Source organism: Vigna umbellata, chromosome 1 (assembly GCF_029865625.1).
Source record: "Vigna umbellata cultivar VRB3 chromosome 1, Vumbellata_1.0, whole genome shotgun sequence".
NCBI lineage: Eukaryota > Viridiplantae > Streptophyta > Magnoliopsida > Fabales > Fabaceae > Vigna > Vigna umbellata.
This window is the reverse complement of record NC_142165.1, coordinates 30732580-30756310: the sequence shown is the minus strand read 5'-3', so window position 1 is coordinate 30756310 and position 23731 is coordinate 30732580. Positions and strand designations below refer to the sequence as shown.

General features: G+C 37.3%; 1 protein-coding gene and 1 pseudogene across 1 annotated transcript; one reads left to right on the top strand and one right to left on the bottom strand.

Moving 5' to 3' along the window:
- The first annotated feature begins 2973 nt into the window (after nt 1-2973).
- Nucleotides 2974-8037, top strand: LOC148205117 (uncharacterized). Its single transcript, XM_088104584.1, has 2 exons — nt 2974-4983; nt 7549-8037. Exons 1-2 carry the CDS (start codon nt 2974-2976, stop codon nt 8035-8037), a joined length of 2499 nt encoding a protein of 832 aa, XP_087960710.1.
- A 9343-nt stretch (nt 8038-17380) lies between these two features.
- On the bottom strand, nt 17381-18619 carry LOC148205116 (uncharacterized; annotated as a pseudogene).
- Nucleotides 18620-23731: the final 5112 nt, after the last annotated feature.

Below are 23731 nucleotides of genomic sequence, written 5' to 3'. Positions count from 1 at the left end.
CATTCCTAATGATCAATTCATAAGTGCAGGAGCTTAACGACAACCAATATCATATTGGGAGAAATTCCCCGGATCTAGACTTCCCCGTACGTGCCCGTATCGACAAAACCAATAATCATGCATCGAATGAGTTAAACAATGCAAGCATTAAGCAAAGAGGAAAAACCCTAACTAATGATGGAAGAAAGCATAAGTCTTAATTAAAAGATGTAAAAACAGATTCCATATATGAGAGCTTCAAAAGATTACATTGATTCCCCAACAAACATACAGAGTTTAGTTCACCATATTCATGGTGAACCTAGATGAATTACAATGAAAGAATGAAAGAATAAACCCTAAAAAGGTGAAGAGGAAGCCTCAGCATCCAAGATCCTCCTTCAAAGGGGTGGAAGAGAGAGTGTTTGCTTCGTTCCAGCCAAAGATACCTAACCCTAGGAAACCCTAAAGCTTAAATATCATTCGTAAATTACAAAAAATTAGGTTCAAGCCCATTAAAGTGCCGCTCAGCGGTAAAATACCGCTCAGCGGTAAGTGCGTGTCTTGTTTTCTCCCCTCAGCGGCCATTTTGCCCCTCAGCGGATCTCCCGTGAGTGCCTGAGTGCCGCTCAGCGGTAAACTGCCGCTGAGTGGTGACTTCGGCTTCTCCTTTTGCACTTTTTGATGTCTTTTCTGATTTCATCTCTCTCCTTCTTCACTTCTTTCACCCAATTCACCTTAAAACCTGCACAAAAACACTGAAATCAAGCATAAACTTGTCCAGCTCTCTTATTTCTAAAAATATGAAGAAAAGCATGATTTCAAGCTAGTTTCTAAGTGTAAAGGTTGCTTTTAGTGTCAATTTTAATCATAAAAATAACAGTTTTTCAACTGTTATCAGTTGGTAAGAAAGATTTGCATCTACTGAAGGGTGCTAGAGGATTTTGGGTCAGGCTCGTGACGTTAAACAAGCGCTACCTGGGAGGCAACCCAGTTGATTGATTTTATCTGTATTGTTTGTTTTGATTCTGCTTTAGTTGCATGATAGGGATTGAATGTTTGAGTGATATGAGAAATTAAATGCAGGGAGTAAGTGAGAGGCATGAGTAGAAGGCACCTAGGGTAAGCTAGAAAGAAGAAAAGCACAACACGAAAGTGCCGCTAAGCGGCAAATTGCCGCTGAGCGATGGTATCGTAAAATGGGCTTAGGTTGCCCCTTAGCGGAACCCGAGCCCATTAGGGTATTTTTATACCCTAAGTCACGCTTTGGCCTCTATTTTCAGATTCTTCTCTGCACACACACTCCTAAACACTTTTCCAAAGGTTCTCTACATTTTTCCTTTCATTCCTTGATAAGTGTGAAAAACAGATGTTTTAACACTTATAAAGGATCTCAATTTTGTAATTATTTATGTTATTACTCAGTGAAAAGTCGTAATAGGAAGTAGATTGTGTTGTAAATTATTGTTCAGGAAAAGTTGTACAAAAGGGAATCTGTCAGCCAATTCTCGCATAGCAGAAGCAAAATTCGCAGAGCCAGGAGAATGCATTCGCACAGCGCACCACCATTGGTTCGCTGAGCGAATGACATCAGAGAAGAATGAAAATTGCAAAATTCGCACAGCACACCAGAGGCTGTGCGCTTAGCGAATTTGTGCAGTTGAGTGCTGAATTAATTTTAATTCGCACAGCGAATCTGCTTCTGTGCGCGGAGCGAATGGAGCAGTTGTGAGAATTCAACTGTCTCTTAAAAGACGTGATTTGAAGGAGAGAGAAAAAGGAATCGGACTGGAGGATATTATTTTTTGGAGAACTGCTTTGGAGAACAGGGAGACCATCAGGAGACCTCTCTGAAGACATCAAGACTCCACATCATGCAAGGAATTGCGGAAATGAGTATGTTTGTGATGTCTAGGATAGGCTAAACTTTCATTCGTTGGAATTGACTGTAATGGCTGACATTTGATGTAATATTTCCTGTTCAATATAAATTGTGTTCATATGCTTTTCTTGTTTACTTTTTATCTTATTTTACGGAAGTAAAATATACTTGTTTTTATCTTCAAATTGTACTGGAAAGTAAATTTGATTATTAACGCAAGAAAAGCAATCAGAAGAAAAGATGCTAGGAATAGTTTCAATTCTCCTGGTCATCAATAACATAAGTTCTTAATGCAAAGTTTATGTTTAATTACTTAAGGAATTAATAATTGAACATAATTCTTTAGAACTTGTTTTAAGGAATTAAACCAAGATACTGTGATGTTGATGTTTGAACGCAAGTTATATTGCTCAGAATAGTTACTGTAATGTGGTCATGAAGTCAATTCCAATGAAGCTTTCTTTAAATTTTAATTTCAATTTTAAATTCATCTAGTTTGATACTATTAATTCACTTATATTTTGTTGTTCAATTGATTTTGATAAATAAATTTTAATTGAATAACGTAACACAAATTCCCTGAGGAGAACGATACTTTACTTATCACTGTATTACTTGTAACGATTTGGTATACTTGCCAAAAAGTTATCAAGTTTTTGGCGTCGTTGCCAGGGGAACTTTGATTGTTTTGTTATTTCAATTAGTTGTTTATCAATTTCAATTTTGTTCCCATCTCCGTAAATTCATTGTTTTAGTTTTCTGTGTATCTGTATATATTGTGTTTTGTTCCTGTTGTTATTTCTTGGGTTGGTCATTGGAGATTTTTGTTCTGCATGCCACGCAGAACAAAATCTGAGAATTTATTGTTTGATTCTGAGATTGAAAGAACAGCCCGTAGAAATAATAGTAGGCGTAGAAGAGAAAATAGAAAAAAAGAAGCAAGAGAATCCAGCTTATCCTCAAACGCTTTTTCTTCATCTGACCAAGAGGGTAAAAAGATGGAGGGAAACAGGGAAAATGAACAAGGGAGGCGTACGTTGGAAGATTATGCTTCAGTGTCTGTACCTACATCTTTCAACAGTATAGCCAAACCTGTGGTAATCGCGGCTAACATGGAAATGAAGCCAGCATTGATACACCTTGTTCAAAGTAATCAGTTTTCAGGATTGTCACACGAAAATCCCTATGATCATCTACCAACTTTTAATGAATATTGCAACACTGTGAAAATGTTGAATGTGTCAGAGGAGGCAATCAGACTTAGTCTTTTTCCATTTTCCTTGGCAGGCAATGCCAAGAAATGGTTAAATTCTTTTCCTGAGGGAAGTCTGACAGGTTGGGATGACGTTGTGTCAAAGTTTTTGCAGAAGTATTTCCCTCAATCAAAAATAAACAAAGGCAAGCAAGAGATATCCTCTTTCCAACAGGAACCTGAAGAGACTTTGAGTCAGACATGGGATAGGTTTAAGGGATTGTTAAGAAAGACTCCCATACATGGATTTGATGTCCCCACTCAATTGAACCTGTTCTTAGGAGGTTTAAAATCTCACACAAAATTGATGCTAGATGCCTCAGCAGGAGGTAACATTAGGTGGAAGACACCTGATGAAGCTCATGAAATTATTGAAAATATGGCATCTAGCGACAATGATGTTCAAAGTGAGAGAGGACAAAATCAAAAGAAGGGAATGTTTGAGTTGCAATCCCAAGATGCCTTATTAGCCCAAAATAAAATTATGACTCAACAGCTTGAGTCTCTGATGAAAAAGGTATCACAACTACAAATTCAAAATGTATCACAGGCACAACATACTGTGCAAGGGTGTGAACTGTGTGGTGGAGAGCACCAAAATGGACAGTGTGTTATTCTCACCAATGCTAAGGAAGAGGTCAATTACATGGGAAATCAAGGTCGTCAAGGCAATTATGGAAATTATAATCAAGGATGGAGACCTCATCCTAGCATGGGTCAGGCTAGTTCCAGTAGACCACCTCCACAGTTTCAACAACAACCCACTCTTTCTGATAGGACATCAAAACTGGAAGAAACTCTTCAACAATTTATGCAGATGTCCATATCAAATCAAAAGAGCACAGATGCATCTCTAAGAAATTTAGAAGTTCAAATGGGTCAGTTGGCCAAGAAACTGGAAGAGAAGCCTGTAAATACATTTGGAGCTAACACTGAACCGAATCCAAAAGAGCATTGTAAAGCTATAACAACAAGGAGTGGTAAAGTGTTAGACAGTGTAGTTGTGAGGAAAGAGGATCAAGAGGAAAAGTTAAATGAGGAACAGAAAGATAAAGAAGAAGAAGTGGAAGAGCAGAAAGATAAAAATAAAAAAATTGAAGAGAGCCAAAAAGGAAAACAGATTGTGAATCCTTTACCGTACCCAAAGACATATTCTAGAAAGGAAAAAGAAAGTCAATTTTCTAGATTTATGGCTCTCTTCAACAAGCTGGAAATTACAATTCCCTTTTCTGAAGCACTTCAACAGATGCCCTCTTATGCTAGATTCATGAAAGATCTGTTGACCAAGAAGAGAAAGTATATTGAGGAAGAAACAATAGAGGTGCAAGGGAATTGTAGTGCCATCATCCAAAAACTTCTACCACAAAAATTCAAAGATCCTGGAAGTTTTACTATTCCATGTACAATTGGAAAACTCCCTATTGGAAAAGCATTGATAGACTTAGGAGCAAGCATTAATTTGATGCCTTTGTCTATGTTAAAGAAAATAGGAGACATGGAAGTAAAACCAACAAGAATGACTCTACAATTAGCAGATAGGTCTTTAAAATACCCATATGGAGTTATTGAAGACGTACTAGTGAAAGTTGATAAGTTTACTTTTGCAGTAGATTTTGTTATTCTTGATATGGAGGAGGATACTGAAGTCCCCCTTATATTGGGTAGACCTTTCATGAAAACTGCTAGAGTCATAATTGATGTTGATGATGGTCATTTGAAGGTGAGGCTACATGATGAAACAGTAACTTTTAATGTTGTGGAGGCTATGCAACATCCAAAAGATAAAGGGAATTGTTTCAGAGTTGAAGTAGTGGATGATGTAGTTGAGACTGTAAAAAATCAGATGTATGTGAAATCCCCTTTAGAGCGTGTATTGGTTGATGCTTGTGAAGAGCTGACTGTTGATGAAGAATCTAAAGTGGAGGAGATTTCACAACATCTAGAAAAATTAAAAGAAGAGAATTCCACTGATGTGAGAGTGGAAAAATTGGAAAAGGCTAACTTGGATGATCAGGAAAAAATGGAATTAAAAGTGCTTCCTGATCATCTCAAGTATGTGTTTTTAGAAGAAAATTCTAAGAAGCTTGTGATCATAAGCAATTCTGTATCAAACAGTGAGGAAAAAAAATTAGTGAAAATCTTGTAAGAGAATAAAAAGGCAATAGGTTGGCACATCTCTGATTTGAAAGGCATAAGTCCAACCTACTGCATGCATAAGATCATGATGGAACAGGATTATAAGCCCATAGAACAACCACAGAGAAGGTTGAATCCTACTTTGAAAGAGGTGGTGAGAAAGGAAGTGCTTAAATTGCTTGAAGCAGGAATGATATATCCTATCTCAGATAGTGCTTGGGTGAGTCCTGTGCATGTTGTTCCTAAGAAAGGAGGTATGACTGTTGTTCAGAATGAGAAAAATGAATTAATTCCTACAAGAACAGTCACAGGGTGGCGGATGTGCATTGATTATAGAAAATTAAATCAAGCCACCAGGAAAGACCATTTTCCTCTCCCTTTCATGGATCAAATGTTGGAAAGGCTAGCAGGACAAGCCTACTATTGTTTCCTGGATGGGTATTCAGGATACAATCAAATAGTAGTGAATCCAGAGGATCAAGAAAAGACCGCTTTCACTTGTCCCTTTGGTGTTTACGCATACCGAAGGATGCCTTTTGGTCTCTGTAATGCTCCTGCTACATTCCAACGTTGCATGCTTGCCATCTTTTCTGATTTGGTAGAGAATTGCATTGAAGTATTCATGGACGATTTTTCAGTTTTTGGAAAATCATATGATTTATGCCTAGAGAACCTGGATGTAGTTTTGAAGAGATGCATTGCCACGAACCTTGTTCTAAATTGGGAAAAATGTCACTTTATGGTTCGTGAGGGAATTGTCTTAGGACATAAGATCTCATCCAGGGGAATAGGTGTAGATCAAGCAAAAGTTGATGTGATTAAAAAGTTACCGCCTCCTATGAATGTAAAAGGGGTAAGGAGCTTTCTTGGACATGTTGGTTTTTACAGGAGATTCATAAAAGATTTCTCCAAGATAGCTAAACCCCTTTGTAATTTGCTTGTGAAGGACACTCCATTTGAATTTGATGGGGAGTGCCAGAAAGCTTTTGAAGTATTGAAAGAGAAGTTGATATCGGCCCCTGTTGTAGTCGCACCAAACTGGACTCAAAATTTTGAGTTAATGTGCGATGCTAGTGATTATGCTATTGGGGCTGTTTTGGGACAGAGACGTGGCAAGATTTTTCATGTTATTCATTATGCCAGCAAAGTTCTAAATGGGGCACAATTGAATTATGCCACAACTGAAAAGGAATTTTTGGCAATTGTGTATGCTCTTGAAAAGTTTAGACCTTATTTGATAGGGTCTAAAGTTATCATATACACTGACCATTCAGCCATCAAATATTTACTGGCAAAATCTGACTCAAAGCCACGTCTCATAAGATGGGTTTTATTGTTACAGGAATTTGATTTGGAAATCCAAGATAAGAAGGGGAGTGAAAACGTGATTGCTGATCATTTGTCTCGCCTTCTTAACTCTGAGGTGACTGATAAAGAGGGAGAAATAAAGGGAGAGTTCATTGATGAGCGTCTGATGCTCATTCAAAAGAGGCCATGGTTTGCAGATATGGCTAATTTTAAGGCTGCAGGAATTCTCCCTGATGACTTGACTTGGCAGCAGAAGAAGAAGTTTATTCATGATTCCAAAGAATATCTTTGGGATGATCCTTATCTCTTCAAACTGGGTGCTGACCACTTACTTAGGCGGTGTGTTACAGCAGAGGAAGCTGCTGGAATTCTATGGCATTGTCATAATTCGCCATACGGAGGTCACTTTAACGGAGAAAGGACCGCCGCCAAAGTGCTTCAATCTGGTTTCTTTTGGCCTACCTTGTTCAAAGATGCACATGCTCATGCTAGAGGGTGTGACAGATGCCAAAGAACAGGAAGCATATCAAAGAGACATGAGATGCCACTGCAGGCAATTTTAGAAGTTGAAATATTTGATTGTTGGGGAATGGACTTTATGGGTCCACTACCTTCTTCCTACAACAACGAATATATTTTAGTAGCAGTGGATTATGTCAGTAAGTGGGTAGAAGCTGCAGCATGCCAGAAGAATGATGCCAAGACTGTTGTCAAATTTCTCAAGAGGCAAATCTTCTGTAGATTTGGTGTGCCAAGGATCCTCATAAGTGATGGAGGATCACATTTCTGTAATTCCCAATTGGCCAAGGTCTTGAAACACTATGATGTGAGGCATAGAATTGCTTCTCCATATCATCCACAGACCAATGGTCAAGCGGAAGTCTCCAACAGGGAGATAAAAAGAATCCTGGAAAAAACAGTATCATCTTCAAGAAAGGATTGGGCAGCAAAATTAGATGATGTCCTGTGGGCTTATAGGACTGCCTTGAAGACTCCTGTAGGGCTAACACCCTACCAATTAGTCTACGGCAAGTCATGCCATCTTCCTGTTGAGATGGAACATAAAGCATACTGGGCTTTAAAATTTCTTAACTTTGATGCTTCTCTGTGTGCAGGTAAAAGAAAGCTTCAATTGCAAGAGCTGGAGGAAATGAGGTTGACTGCCTATGATTCATCAAGAAAATATAAAGAAAAGATCAAGGTGTACCATGACAAAAAGATGATCAAGAGAGATTTTCAACCTGGACAACAGGTATTGTTGTTTAATTCCAGATTTAAATTGTTTCCAGGTAAGTTGAAATCTAAATGGTCTGGTCCCTTTGTGATCAAGGCAGTCAAGCCTTATGGTGCTATTGAATTAATAGATCCAAATTCTGAAGATAAAAATCGAAGCTGGATTGTTAATGGCCAGAGATTGAAACCTTATTTGGGTGGTGAGGTTGAACGCCTCACCACAATTATTAATTTCTCTGAACCATGAGATTCTGGGTCAAGCTAGTGACGTTAAAGAAGCGCTTGCTAGGAGGCACTCTAGCACATGTTTGTATATATGTGTGTTTGTTGATTGTGTTTCTGTAATGGTTAAGTTTGAGTGTGGAGAGGAAGTGCTGAGATGCTTGATGAATGAGTTCTGACGCTCTATTCGCACAGCGCACAGCTGAGGTGCGCTATGCGACGAGATGATTTTATAAAGCAGGGATTTAATCGCACAGCGAATTTTATGTGCTCTGCGAGAGAGAAAAAGAAATTGTTTTGAGATTGAATTTCGCATAGCGATTACATTCGCTTTGCGATTTAAAGGTTTAATTTTTCTCTTTGCGGAAGTATTCGCATAGCGCATTTGATAAGCAAGGCGAATAAAATCACTAGAGCAATTTGTGATCAAGGCAGTCAAGCCTTATGGTGCTATTGAATTAATAGATCCAAATTCTGAAGATAAAAATCGAAGCTGGATTGTTAATGGCCAGAGATTGAAACCTTATTTGGGTGGTGAGGTTGAACGCCTCACCACAATTATTAATTTCTCTGAACCATGAGATTCTGGGTCAAGCTAGTGACGTTAAAGAAGCGCTTGCTAGGAGGCACTCTAGCACATGTTTGTATATATGTGTGTTTGTTGATTGTGTTTCTGTAATGGTTAAGTTTGAGTGTGGAGAGGAAGTGCTGAGATGCTTGATGAATGAGTTCTGACGCTCTATTCGCACAGCGCACAGCTGAGGTGCGCTATGCGACGAGATGATTTTATAAAGCAGGGATTTAATCGCACAGCGAATTTTATGTGCTCTGCGAGAGAGAAAAAGAAATTGTTTTGAGATTGAATTTCGCATAGCGATTACATTCGCTTTGCGATTTAAAGGTTTAATTTTTCTCTTTGCGGAAGTATTCGCATAGCGCATTTGATAAGCAAGGCGAATAAAATCACTAGAGCAATTTGAGCATTTAATTCGCATAGCGCACACTTTGCGCTATGCTACCCAAAGTTGGGGGTGAGCTCTGTAAAAATTCGCACAGCGAAGTGTTGCGCAGAGCGATTTAAAAGAGAGTGGTTTGAGTTGCGTTTTAATTCGCATAGCGCATAGCTGAAGTGCGCTCTGCGAATTTGATATAAAAAAAATTAATTAAAAAAAATAAAAAAATAAAAAAATTCAACTGTGCAGAAAACGAGAAAAATTCGCACAGCGCACAGCTGTGGTGCGCTATGCGAATTTACTCGTTCAGGTTTTTTTAAAAAAACTACTTCTTCCCCATTTCATTTTACCATTCTTCATTTTACCCTAGCCACCATTCTCTTCCATTTTCGCACAGCGAACGTCTCCTTCCTCTCTGCCAATTTCTCCACTTTATCTCCATTGCCACCATTTCACTTTCTGCTTTGCTTCAAGTGCTTCTTCACTCTCTGATCTTGTTCACTGATCTTGGTCACTCTTCACAGGTTTCATTTTCTACTCTCCATTTGCTTCTCTGTTTTTAATGTTCATAGGAGTATAATAGGAGTTTTGGTCTGATTGGAATGCTCTCTTGAACCACTGTGTGCATATACACTTTCAAGCCCTATCTGTTTATGCCTATCCATGACTGTCATTTGATCTCTGATGGATGTCCTCTGCACTGTCTCTCGCTAGGCGACACATTCGCATAGCGAATTAGAGGTCTGGTTTTCTGAACATAAAATTCGCCTAGCGAGACAGTCGCAAAGCGAATTATAGGTTTTATTTCTGATATGAAATTCGTACAGCGACTCTGGTCGCATAGCGAATGGCCCGTGAGTGATGACACCTATTTCGCCTTTTTCGCATAGCGACACATTCGCATAGCGAATTAGTCTTGACAGCAGGCACTGAAAGTGCAAATTCGCATAGCGCACTCTGGCGCATAGCGAATTCCATCTGCCAGCAACTGTGTCTTGAGTTCTTCACTTGCTCTGACCCATTTTCCACACTTGTTTGCACTGTGCATTATTTCTTGCAGATGGCACCTCCCAAGAGCACACAAGAAAAGAAGAGGAAGACCACCCGAAGGTCTTCTTCTAGATCCCAACCTTCAGAAACCCAAGAGGAGAACCTTGTCCTCAACTATGATCAGGACCGATTCCTTTCAGAGGCACATTCTGATAGGTTTCATCAGGTCATCATGGGCAGGGCATTATTACCTCAGAGGAGGGTTGAATTGAAACCTGGAGAGTATGAACATATCCAGGAAGAATTGGAGAAGAGAAGATGGAATTTTGTTTTAGCCAGCCTTCCAGATGAGATTGATGAAGTCTTGGTTAAAGAATTTTATGCAAATGCTTGGGAACCTGACCACTCTCAGCCTCACTCTAGAGTTTCAAAAGTGAGAGGCAAGCTAGTACGCTATGATCGCAGATCAATGAACAGGATTCTGAATACACTGATGTTTCAGCCGTGCCCTCTAGGTGCTTTTATGTCTAGCTATCCTGATCATGACCTTATTGCCTCCACTTTATGCCTTCCCGGATATGGCTATCAGCTTGGCACTAGTGGGACACCAGTGAGAATATTAAGGAAACATTTGAATTCACTGGCCACTATATGGAGTCTCTTCACATTCACCAACATCTGTCCCAATTCTCATACTTCCGACATCAATCTGGAAAGATCTTATATGGTATATGGAATTATGACAAGGATTGACATGGATGTGGGAGCTTATATCTCTCAAGAAATGGCACTGATTGCTGATAATGATACATGTAAGCTTGGATTTCCTGCCCTGGTGACAGCATTGTGCAAGGCCAGTGGAGTACTTGGAGTTTCTGATATCACTTTGAAACTTCAACCCCCTCTCAACAAGAAATTCTTTGATAGGAATTGCAGCAACAGGGACGAGTTCTCTGCTATGAATGCTCCTCCTCCAGTTCCCCCTCCACGCTGGAATGTTAGAGCGGCTAGACCACCTGTAGCACCATCTGTTCCTTCACCTGATCTTTTCACTCGCTACATGCAGCAGAGTCTGGCTAGACAGGACGACATCCACGACTGGTGCACTACTATGCGGCAGGGGCAGGTGTCCTTACAGGAGAGCATATATAATTTGTCCTTGGGCATCCCTGATTTTCCTCCAGATTCACTGATGACTGGAGACCAGTTTGCAGCGTAGATTGCATGGCCTGAGGGCAGGCCAGAGTCTAGGTGGGGGAGTGCCTTTCCAGGAGCACCAGAGCCAGAGTTAGATGAGCAGGAGGACATGATGGCAGGTGATGGTGATGAGGAGGAAGAGGAGCCAGATCCCAGATGGGTACAGCAGAGTTATCATTCGCAGGAGAGCCAGTGGAGATCCAGGACAGATGGGTCTTGGTAGAGTGCTGATGGACAGATGTTATTGATGTTTTTGTTATGTTGTTTTTAGATGTTTCAGTTTAGATGTTATTGTGGAACTCAGTTATTTGTTGATGTTGGTTGTGGTTGTAAAGACTTTGAGGTTTTGATTTAATGACTATGCATGTTCTGATGATATTATGTGATTTTTGGGGATGATGACTTGTATGTATGTGGTACATTGCTTCAAAATTTTTATCTGTGTGTATGAATATGACCAGATCTGTGAGTGTTGAGAGCATATATATTGATTGAGCGATATTGAATTGTCTGGATATGGACTTGGATTTTGCATGATTTTGATTTTACGTATACACACTTTTTGGTTAAGGATGAAAAAGGCCCTGTTTATTATTGATCATATAGCTACTTGGCCAGATAGCTAACCTTTAGACACTGTGATACATTTGTGAACCCTTTTGAGCCTTGAAATTTTTTTTTTTCCTTCCACCTTGAGCCTATTAGATGATATCCTACCTTACACCCTAGAAGAGAACATGTATTATGTTTTAAAAGAGGTTAAGGTTGAATTCAAGTTTGTGGAAAGAAAAGATCAATAAAAAAAAAAAAAAAAAAAAAAAAAAGCTCAAAATGAAAGAAAAGGTTGAGCTGTGAAAGAAAATGGTATGTGATGAATGATATATTTTGGGATTTGAGTACTGCATTGGGAATTGAAGTTGTTCTCTTCTTAATAGGTGTCTTTGAATCCAAGAAAAACCATGATTCTTTTTCTAGCCAAGCCAAGCCTTAACTTGAAAAGACCTTTGGACTTAACCAATAGTGTGTGAAGTGTGTGAATCAAATGAAATACAAAAGCTGATGAAGTTCTATAACAATTCTGCTGTGAGGACAAACACTGTGAGTGGTGAGAATGATAAATGTTGATCTGGTTGTACATATTCTATACACAGGTGAATTTTTGCGTATTGTACTATGCCATACCTGTTGAATCTTTAGGAATGCATGTGCTTTGTCTGATGTGTAAAGTCATTTTATCAAAACGTCAAAGGTGTGTTATGTGTTGTTCATATGTTTCTGTTATTTCCTGGGGCATGAAATAGTTCAAGTTTGGGGGAGTTGATAAGTGTGAAAAACAGATGTTTTAACACTTATAAAGGATCTCAATTTTGTAATTATTCATGTTATTACTCAGTGAAAAGTCGTAATAGGAAGTAGATTGTGTTGTAAATTATTGTTCAGGAAAAGTTGTACAAAAGGGAATCTGTCAGCCAATTCTCGCATAGCAGAAGCAAAATTCGCAGAGCCAGGAGAATACATTCACACAGCACACCACCATTGGTTCGCTGAGCGAATGACATCAGAGAAGAATGAAAATTGCAAAATTCGCACAGCACACCAGAGGCTGTGCGCTTAGCGAATTTGTGCAGTTGAGTGTTGAATTAATTTTAATTCGCACAGCGAATCTGCTTCTGTGCGCGGAGCGAATGGAGCAGTTGTGAGAATTCAACTATCTCTTAAAAGACGTGATTTGAAGGAGAGAGAAAAAGGAATCGGACTGGAGGATATTATTTTTTGGAGAACTGCTCTGGAGAACAGGGAGACCATCAGGAGACCTCTCTGAAGACATCAAGACTGCACATCATGCAAGGAATTGCAGAAATGAGTATGTTTGTGATGTCTAGGATAGGCTAAACTTTCATTCGTTGGAATTGACTGTAATGGCTGACATTTGATGTAATATTTCCTGTTCAATATAAATTGTGTTCATATGCTTTTCTTGTTTACTTTTTATCTTATTTTACGGAAGTAAAATATACTTGTTTTTATCTTCAAATTGTACTGGAAAGTAAATTTGATTATTAACGCAAGAAAAGCAATCAGAAGAAAAGATGCTAGGAATAGTTTCAATTCTCCTGGTCATCAATAACATCAGTTCTTAATGCAAAGTTTATGTTTAATTACTTAAGGAATTAATAATTGAACATAATTCTTTAGAACTTGTTTTAAGGAATTAAACCAAGATACTGTGATGTTGATGTTTGAACGCAAGTTATATTGCTCAGAATAGTTACTGTAATGTGGTCATGAAGTCAATTCCAATGAAGCTTTCTTTAAATTTTAATTTCAATTTTAAATTGTCATCTAGTTTGATACTATTAATTCACTTATATTTTGTTGTTCAATTGATTTTGATAAATAAATTTTAATTGAATAACGTAACACAAATTCCCTGAGGAGAACGATACTTTACTTATCACTGTATTACTTGTAACGATTTGGTATACTTGCCAAAAAGTTATCATTCCTCTTTAGAAAATCTCCCTTCCACTCACTTTCTCACTAGTTTTCCATCTAAGTTTGGGGTTGGGAGAGAGCATCATTGATGGGGCTGAGTTTTTCAAACCACTAGAGTAGGATTTGTTTTATCAATCACTTTTGTTTTTAGAATAGGATTTGATGTACTCAATTGGAAACTTTGTCTGTTATGATGGTTTGCTTATGATTGTTGTTTGATAAGTAATGCCTGATGATGCTTTGATATTGATTGATGTTGAGAATGTGCATATTATATGCTTATACAGGTGGTTCACAAGCATTGTGAACAAATGCAAGATGTTGTGATTGTGATTATGATTCTAAGTAGGATGTTATGTGTGGAATGTGAATCAGCTTATATGTGAGGTTTTGAGCTCCAGAGTTGTTATTGTTGAATACTATTACTGTGAAAGCATGAATGACTTTGCCTAGGTTTTCTATGATTGAATTACTTGCTTGTTTGCATCATATGATCAAGGTCATTTGTTGGTAACCCTTTTATTAGTCAAATTCATAAATTTAGCCCACTAAAAGAGAGCACTATGTGTTCTATCATTTGAACCCGTACCCTTGAACATAAGTTGAAAACCCCTTGTGAAAAGCTTTACCTTGAGTTAAGTAGAAAATATTTTGTGGTATTGACAAATGTCCAAGTTTAGGGTTGCTGGGAAGTTATGAAAGGGAAATTGAAAGCATTGAGCTAAGAGCTAAGAACTAAGTATGTGAAAAGAAAAAGAAAAAGAGAAAGAAAAGAGAAGAAAAAGCAAAGCTCAATGCAAAGGAAAGTTGGGAATAAGTAAGAATGATTGTGTTTATAGGATTCTCTTAACTCAAGGGTTTTGTGATCTAGAAAAACCAATTTTCTTGTTAGCCCAGCCACATTATAAGCCATTGAAAAGTCCTTGTGATGATGTGTGCTTGTAAGTGTTTTTGACTATGGTTAAATGAAAGGCAAAGTTGATTCATGTGACATTGTAATAGTAGAGTAAATGAGTGAATATCTCCTATACACTTGTGTGTTTGAGTGAAACACTTTATCTAGTGAGGATAGATTCCATGAACACATAAGAACATCTTTGCTTAGATAATTGATCATTCATGAAAATAGCATTTGTTGGATAGTATGTGTTTGAGTGATCACTAAAAGCATGTGCACATCTTGATTGAAGTCTTGATGATGAGCTAAATTGAGTATTTACTTGTCTTGAAAGAAGGATTTTTGAATGTGGTGAACCATTATATGGCTTGATGGAAGATTGAGTTACATCTTGTTTGCTTGAGGACAAGCAAAGTTTTAAGTTTGGGGTTGTGATAACGGTTGAAAAACCGTTATTTTTATGCTTAAAATTGATACCAAAAGCAACCTTTAAGACTTAGAAACTAGCTTGAACTCATATTTTTTCTTTAGTTTTGTGAATAAGAGAGTTAAAAGTGAATTTAATGGTTTTGTGTAAGATTCCCTTGATTTTGTAGGCTAATTGAATGATTTGAAAGAAGAATTAAAGTACCGAATGATTGGAATGCTGAAAAGTCAACCAGAAACCAAAAAAGTCAACCAATCAACCAGAAAAGTCAACCAGTCAACCAAAAAAGTCAACCAGTCAACCAGAATGCTGAAAAGTCAACCAGAATATAGAAAAAGTTCCGCTGAGCGGCACTTTTCGGGTGCCAAAATCACCGCTGAGGAGCAAAAACAGCAGCTGGGGGCAAAATGGATCATGCGCTATTACCGCTTAGCGGTAAAATACCGCTGAGCGCCATTCTAAGTGGGCTTGGACCGGTTTTCTTTTGTTTTTATGGGCTTGGACTTGTTTTATGTTATTTTTATGCCCTATTTAAGGACTTGCTCGTCCTAGGGTTTGTATCTTTGGCTGGGAGGAAGCAGAAACACACTTTTCACCCCTTGGGGGTAGATTGGGAGATGGTGACGGCTCTCCTCTTATCTTTCTAGGGTTCTATCTTTCTTTCATTCATTATTGTTCATCTAGTTTCACCATGAATATGGTGAACTAAATCTTGTATTGTTGTTGGGGAATCAATGTAGTCTTGTAAAACTCTCATATATGGAATTTGTGTTTTAACATCTTATATTAAGATACATGCTTTCTTTCATCTTTAGTTAGGGATTTTCCTCTTTGCTTAATGTTTGCTTTGTTTAACTCATTCATTGCCATGATTATTGATTTTGTCGATATGGGAACGTACGGAGAAATCTAGATCCGGGGAATTTCTCCCAATAGCATATCGGTTGCCTTTAAGCTCTTGCACTTCAGAACTAATTACTAGGAATGCTAGGAATTGTATGAACTCGTAATTAAGGATAGGCCTTCTTGCAAGGTGATTTAGAGAGTGGCATTAGCAATTGATGAAAAGAATGATGAATTCCTAAAGTATATGAGAGTGAACAAGATGAAATTGATAACCCCAACAACATACTCATCCATTTAATTCATTAAAGTGTTTGTTTTCCTCTTTTCCATTGATCAAAATTCATGCATACATGTTTAATTATTGTCTTTTGCATTTAAACCTACAATCAATTGTTTACAAGTCTCAAATAATCAACAAATCATATAGCTAACTAGGCCGTGAGTCCTTTGGGGAAAACGATACTTGGTCTTACCTAGTTTTATTACTTGATACGATTCGGTCACACTTGCCGATTGTTAAACAAGTTTGTGGCGCCGTTTTTCGGTGTTCATAAATTTGTCATCAATATACTTGGCTTTCTTCCGCTCCATGCTTTTTGTGGTGTTTTTCCAATAACGCTTCTTGATGGAGAGCGGTTGGTCAAATAGACTGCACATGCAACGGCTTCAGCCCAAAAATCCTTTGGAAGTCTCTTGCTTTTAAGCATGCTCCTTGCCATCTCCAGGATTGTTCTGTTCTTCCTTTCCGCCACTCCATTTTGTTGAGGGGATCATGGCACTGTCAACTGTCGTCTGATACCATTATCTTCACAATACTTCTGAAACTCTTTTGATGTGAACTCTCCTCCACAATCGGATCTCAAGGCTTTGATCATAAGGCCACTTTCCTTCTCAACATGGGCTTTAAACTTCTTGAAGTTCTCAAACACTTCTGATTTTTCTTTTAAGAAATATACCCATGTTTATCTTGAAAAATCATCAATGAAGAGAAGGAAATAATTACTCTTACCGAGTGATCTTGGCTTGATTGGTCCGCACACATCTGTGTGTATGAGTTCTAATGGATTTTGAGCTCTTGAGTTTGACTCATTTGGGAAACTCAATCGAAATTGTTTTCCAAGTAGACATCCTTCACAAACTTGGTTGAGGTGAGTAATATAAGGCAGTCCTCTCACCATTGCTTTCTTGAAGAGCAACTCTAATCCTTTAAAATTAAGATAGCCAAATCGAAGATTGCAAAGCCATGATTGGTCTTTGTAGCACATCTTGAGACATTGTGGGCCATCACTTTGAATGTTGAGCATGAACATTCTATTTCTTGTCATTGGCACCTTTGCAATGAACCTACTTGTATTATCTCTTATAGAAAGGTTATTATTCTTAAGTTGAATATCATAACCTTTCTCTAAGAGTTGTCCTAAGCTCAAGATGTTGTTCTTCATGCTTGGCACATAATATACGTTGGAAATAAATTGATGTTCTCCATTCTTTAGTCGGATGAGGACATTACCTTTTCCTTTCACTGCCACCTTTGATTCATCTCCAAAAGCCACGTTTCCCTTTACTGATTCATCAAGCTCCACAAACATGCTTCTTTTCCCACACATATGGTTACTTGCTCCACTGTCAAGGTACCACTGATTATCCTCGCCTCTATCTTGGTCCTTGTAAGCCAATAGCAAGGTACCATCTTCTTGACACCTTTCTTCAGCATAATTGGCTTTCTCTTCGACTTTATTTTTGTTAGTGGCTCTACATTCAGAAGCATAATGTCCAAACTTATCACAATTGTAACACTTGATTCATGTCTTGTCATACCTTGAATTCGGATTTCCTCTCCCACGACCTCTGTTAGAGCTTTCTCCTCTTTGGTTATTTTTGTTAGGCCTTCGTCCTTGTCCACGTCCATATGCACGCCCCCGTCCTTGTTCTTGACTACAACTTCGCCTTGATTGGTTGTGTGTATTTTCTTCTTTTCTTGAATCAACATGTTCCTTGAGGACTTGCTCCGTGATCTCTTCCTTCTTCTTTTTCTTTTCTTCATAAGCTTGCAATGAACCAAGAAGTTGCTCTATTGACATGGCCTCCAAGTCTTTTGTTTCTTCGGTAATGGTGACAATATGTTCGAACTTTGGATCTAATGATCTAAGAATTTTCTCCATAATTCTTACATCATCTAGCTTCTCACCATTTCTTTTTAGGTTATTAGTAACCGTTAAAACTCTTGAAAAGTAATCAGAGACTAGTTCACCTTCCTTCATATGCAAAGCTGCAAACTCTCCTCTCAAAGTTTGAAGACGTACCTTTTTGACTTGATCTGCTCCCTTGTAAGAGATCTTAAGCTTCTCCTATGCTTCCTTGGCTAACTTGACTCCAGAAATCTTCTCAAAAGTATCTTCATCTAGTCCTTGATACATTAGACAGAGAGCCTTCTTGTCTCTCTTCTTCGAGTCTCTCAAGCTATCCTTTTGAGCTTGAGAAAGACTCTCTACATTTTCTGGCTCAATGTGGCCCTTCTCGACCACCTCCCAGACATCATGTGCACCAAGGAGAGCTACCATCCTTAAGCTCCAATTGTCATAGTTGCTCTTAGTGAGCATTGGGACTTGAAAGGGAACTCCAGTATTTGCCATTTCTACGAAGATCTTATGGCTCTGGATACCACTTTGTTGAGAGGAAACTTTAAAGGCTAGAAGGAAGTGTTTAAGATTGAGAGAGGTTGGAAGATTTTGAGAGAAGAGGAAAAATTTGTATTGAGTGCTTCTAAACTTTTTGGCTTGCTTTCAAATGATACAACCATCCCCTATTTATACTAATGGCACCTCCTTAACCAATGGTTAGGATCTTGCCACCACAACATTCATCTAAGGGTTATGATTTATTCTCTAGAACTTTCTAAAATATTCCTATAATTCTAAACTTATCTAGAGACATCTTATGGATAAGCATCTCTAGATATTTTTGTAGAACATTCTAGAATCCTTCTAGATAGGATTTTCTAGAATGCTATTTGGGCCTTTGCTAATATTGGGCTTTTATCTTTTAGGCCCAACATACAAAATCAATTTATATTCCAACACTAAAAACCAATTATACTAGTTAATTGTGAACTGTGGTTTAGGTCATTCTCTATCACAATTTTCTTCCCGCCTTTTACATCCTACATTGCTTTCTCAACTCTCGCCCTGTTGAAAGCTTGCCGCCGTCCAAGGTTCGCCGCCGTCGAAGGCTCGCCGCTGTTAAAGACTCACCGAAGGCTTTTCCGCATTCTTCTGTCGCCGAACTGTCGGCTCTACTCCCATCACCGAAGGTTCGTCGCCGTCGAAGATTCGTGGTCGTCGAAGGTTCATCGCCGTCGAAGGTTCGCCGCTGTCAAAGGCTCACTGCCGTCGAAGGTTTGTTGTTGTCTCTCTAATTGAGTTGTGGCATTGCTACGTATAACAGCGCACAAGATGAAATGTTGCCATTTCTTTGTTTTGGTATGTCCCTCTCCCTTTTTAGTGGAAAAGGTGGTACCTTTCTTGATGGAATTTTGATGGGTGTCTTTGTTGTTTTACTTGTGTGGAGTGGGAAAAACTGGGGTTCTTTTGTTTTTTTTTTTTTTTGTTCGTGTGGTAAGTTGTGATATGTTGGAGTGTATGGACCCATTTGTGTTGTTTCCTTAATGTTTGCTGTTGAAAAATTGGTTTTTTATTGTGATTCTAGGTTGTTTCTTCTTGTTTCCTTTGCCTCGTGGATTAAGCTTAAGGAACTCTTTGAAGATTAAGGTTCTAAATTATGGTCGCAGAGTCTATTTTTGTTGAGTTCTTGGTATTGCAGGAAATTGCAGCAACAGTTGTGGTTGTGGACTGTTTTTTTAAAATCTTGTTCAAGGTTTAAAAGATCTACAGACTCTTTCAAGGTTTCAAAAGTGATTTGCAGCTGCAATTGTGCCACAATTTCAAGGCTTTTTGGGGTCTCCAGTTATAAATGGGGCCACAATTGTTATATTTATTTAGTTTTCGGTAATGTCTTAGATTGTGACAAAACCATGACTGTAGTTGCAATTTAGAACCTTGGACTTATGGTTTAGTTTCAAGTGAGGAGATGAACTGAAAAAAATAAAAGCATCTTTTTTTATAAGAGAACTCTTAATTAGAGGGGAGGTATTTGAGGTCCTCATTTTCCCTTCCCTCTAAACCTTTGAAGCAAACAACAAATTTTATTCAAATCCCTCTCTCCTTCCTTGTTTTTATATCTGTGTTTACGAGGATTGGATCCCATGAACTCTAGTTTAAGTCATTTATGCAGAATATTGTTAAAATCTAAGGACAAAAGATAAAAAATGTTATCTTTGTATTGATTTCTTGATTGGTAAATTGGAATGAAACTATTGGTGTTTTAAGGAAAAAAAGTAAATACTTCAGTAACTGTGTTGATCTTTAACCCAAACCTATATTATGTCAATTACTAAATTGAAACTTTAATTTTGATCAGAGAACACCAAACGCACTAAGGGATTTCTATCTACGTTTTGTCCTTGGCATTATACTTACTTTATCTGTTAATATTAGTTTTTTGTTAAGTATTTGGTTGAGTTAAATTTTTAAGTATCTCACCTATCCCCATCTTTGTTAGCAACAACACTCAGTAAAGCTCAGCGCTGAAACACTAGAGGAGCAGGCTTCAGTATTGGAGAAAGAACTGAGCTTGAAAGGAAGGGAAACTCTTGATGTGTTGAAAGAGTTGGTTGGACCGTGAGCAGTATACTGCACTATAAAAATAGTTAACTGAACCGCACTACATTATAATTGAACTTAGTTCAGTTACTTTGAACTATTTTTTAGTTCAGTGCAGTTTTTTTAAACTGGTTTATAGTTAACTATAAACTTTTACAGTGCAGTACACTATAGAACAGTTTGCCCACCCCTATATGTATATTATAACAACAATTAACACGATTATATAGTTGCCATTCACAGTTGAAAAAGGTAAACAATTGTAGTATTAAATACGTATAGAGATATGAAACAAAAAAATATGAGAAATGGAGAAAACGAGAAAGAACAACAGAAGTAATGTTGATGGAAATAAAAAAAGAACGGAAACTTATGAAAATTGTGTTACATGATCGAGAGAAAAAATGTTAGATATTTTAGATTATTAGATATCTTATATATTTGGTATTTATTTTTATTTTTAATTATTTATATTTTATTATTTTGTTATTATTTTTTAGTTTATATTTTGAACATAATCTATATTTTTGTTCTTGCTATACATGTTCTAAAAATAGAACAAATTATTGTACACCAAAGATATTTAACGTCTTTAGAGTGTTTGTTATAATTTTTTCAATATTGTTGCTCTTCAACAATAAGACTTTACTGATTATTGGGTATAAGATTCATGTTCTTTTTCATGAATTGAATGAGTTATTACCTTCTACCTCTACTCTTGTATAAGAAGTAGAGCAACTCTAACACTCTAGTTTAGGATCTCACGTGAGTAAAAGGACCCATTACTTAGAAAAAAACAACTTTGATTCCATCACAATGTAGTAAAAAATTTAAACTTCATTCTGTTATCGTAAAAAAATAATGTCCATGCGAAAATAATAAATAAGTCAACTACAACTGAAAATAATATCCTAGAACTTCTCAACATAGTTTATTTTAAAAAAGAAATAATGTTTTGGAAACCCCAAAAATCATTCTCCACATCCCTCATTCTACACCACATCAACATCATTAGCACCATCCTTTATAATATTATATGCTCCCGTATACATACAATTATCACAAGTGGAAACCACGGTTGAAATTTATGATTCAGAGATTAACAATTAAGAGCAATAAACAATATGCATTAAACCCTTTAATCAGAGCAGTTCCCAATATTCCTATAACAATAGAACGGAAGCGTACCTGAAGAATTGGACATTAGGAATAATTAATGAACCTGAATTAGTCTCTTATCTTCCCTTTGTAGGGCACCTTTAGTTCTCTCTAGATTTTCTCTTCTAATGGGGATAAAGAGAAAGTAACAGGAATGAATCGATGTGCTCACAGATGGGGACCATGACCCTTTAAATAACCTCTGACGGTTAATATTCTTTAGTTTCAATAATTATAATTTGGCTCCTTCAACAAATTAAAATTATTGCTAGTCTCTACACAATATACCTTTCATGATAAATATACCCTTAGTCATATTTATCTTAATTAGATCACTTTATAAAGTTGGCTAATAAAATATAATGACCCTAACACATTTAATAATTGTTATATATATATATATATATATATATATATATATATATATATACATATATATATGTATATATATATATATATATATAAGTGACCCAAATTGCTAACAATCTCCCACTGGTCACAAATATGTATCCATATAAATCCTTACAAATGTGTTAGACTTTATGAGCTCAAAATTGCCATTATATACCTTGAGTATATCAAAATCGCAACTAAACCCAACAGTGATCACTAATGCTGACAAAACCAAATGACATGGATACATCATGAAATGTGTAGCATGAAAATTACGTGAGGGTGACCTATACACATCTATTTTCAACTGGTCCTAACTTTAACTTAATGAGATCAACATAATAACCTTATCATACAGAGTGTAATATCCGAATAATAATAAACCATATATTTATTAAACCAAATATGTCCAAAGACAATATATGCATTCATTAAACCAAACATAGAATACAAATACAAAAGTGACTAACTCCCACTAAATTAAAGATTCCTCAAAAGCTAAAACACCCATGTGAGCAACATGCTCATGAAAGACCTTGGGTGTAATTCCCTTAGTAAGAGGATCTGCCAACATGGAGTTTGTCCTTAAGTGCTCTATAGAAATTTGTCCACTCTGCACTCTTTCTTTAACAACCAGGAACTTGATGTCAATGTGCTTTGACTTGCTCGAGCTCCTATTGTTGTTAGAATACATTACAACTGATTTGTTGTCACAGTATAACTTGATTGGTCTTTCAATTCCTTCCATAATGTACAGTCCTATGACAAAGTTTCTTAGCCATATACCTTGATTTGATGCCTCATAGCATGCTACAAATTTTTCAGCCATGGTGGGTGAAGCCGTAAGGGTTTGCTTAGCACTACGTCGAGAAACCGTGCCACCGGCCAACATGAAAATGTAACCCGAAGTGGATCTCAAACTATCTTGGCATCCTGCAAAATCTGAGTTAGAATATCCAGTGGTCTCTAACCGATCTGATCTCCTGTACGTGAGCATATAATTCTTTGTTCTCTATAAATACCTCATAACTCTTTTTGCTGCTTTCCAATGATTCATTCCTGGATTGCTTAAATATCTGCCTAAAACCCCAACTATGTAGGCTATATCCGGACACATACATACTTGGGCATACATCAACCACCCTACTACTGAAGCATAAGGAGTCTTTTGCATTTCCTAAATTTCTGGATTTCTTTTTGGACATTGATTAAGACTGAACTTGTCTCCCTTAGCGACTAAAGTATCTCCTGCTTTACAATCCTGCATACCAAACCTTTTAAGCACCTTATCGACGTAATTCCTCTATGATAATCCTAGAATACCGCGAGATCGATCTCGATGTATCTGAATTCCTAATAAAAAGGAAGCATCACCAAGATCTTTCATTTATAGAAATCTCTTGGTTTTGTGCAACATGTCTATATTGTTGGTAGCAAGTAGTATGTCATCAACATACAAGACCAGGAAGATAAACATGCTCCCACTGAACTTGTGATACACACAATCATCAACCACATTTATTTCGAAACCAAATGAGATAATAACTTGATGAAATTTGTGGTACCATTGACGAGATGCCTGTTTTAGCCCATAAATGAATTTTGTCAATTTTCATACCATATTCTTTGGATCTTCTGACACA

Coding starts and splice junctions, on each gene's coding strand:
- LOC148205117 (XM_088104584.1), top strand. CDS start 2,974: ATGGAAATGAAGCCAGCATTGATACACCTTGTTCAAAGTAATCAGTTT. Junction 4,984..7,548: donor TGAAATCCCCTTTAGAGCGT/GTATTGGTTGAT, acceptor ACTGCCTTGAAG/ACTCCTGTAGGGCTAACACC.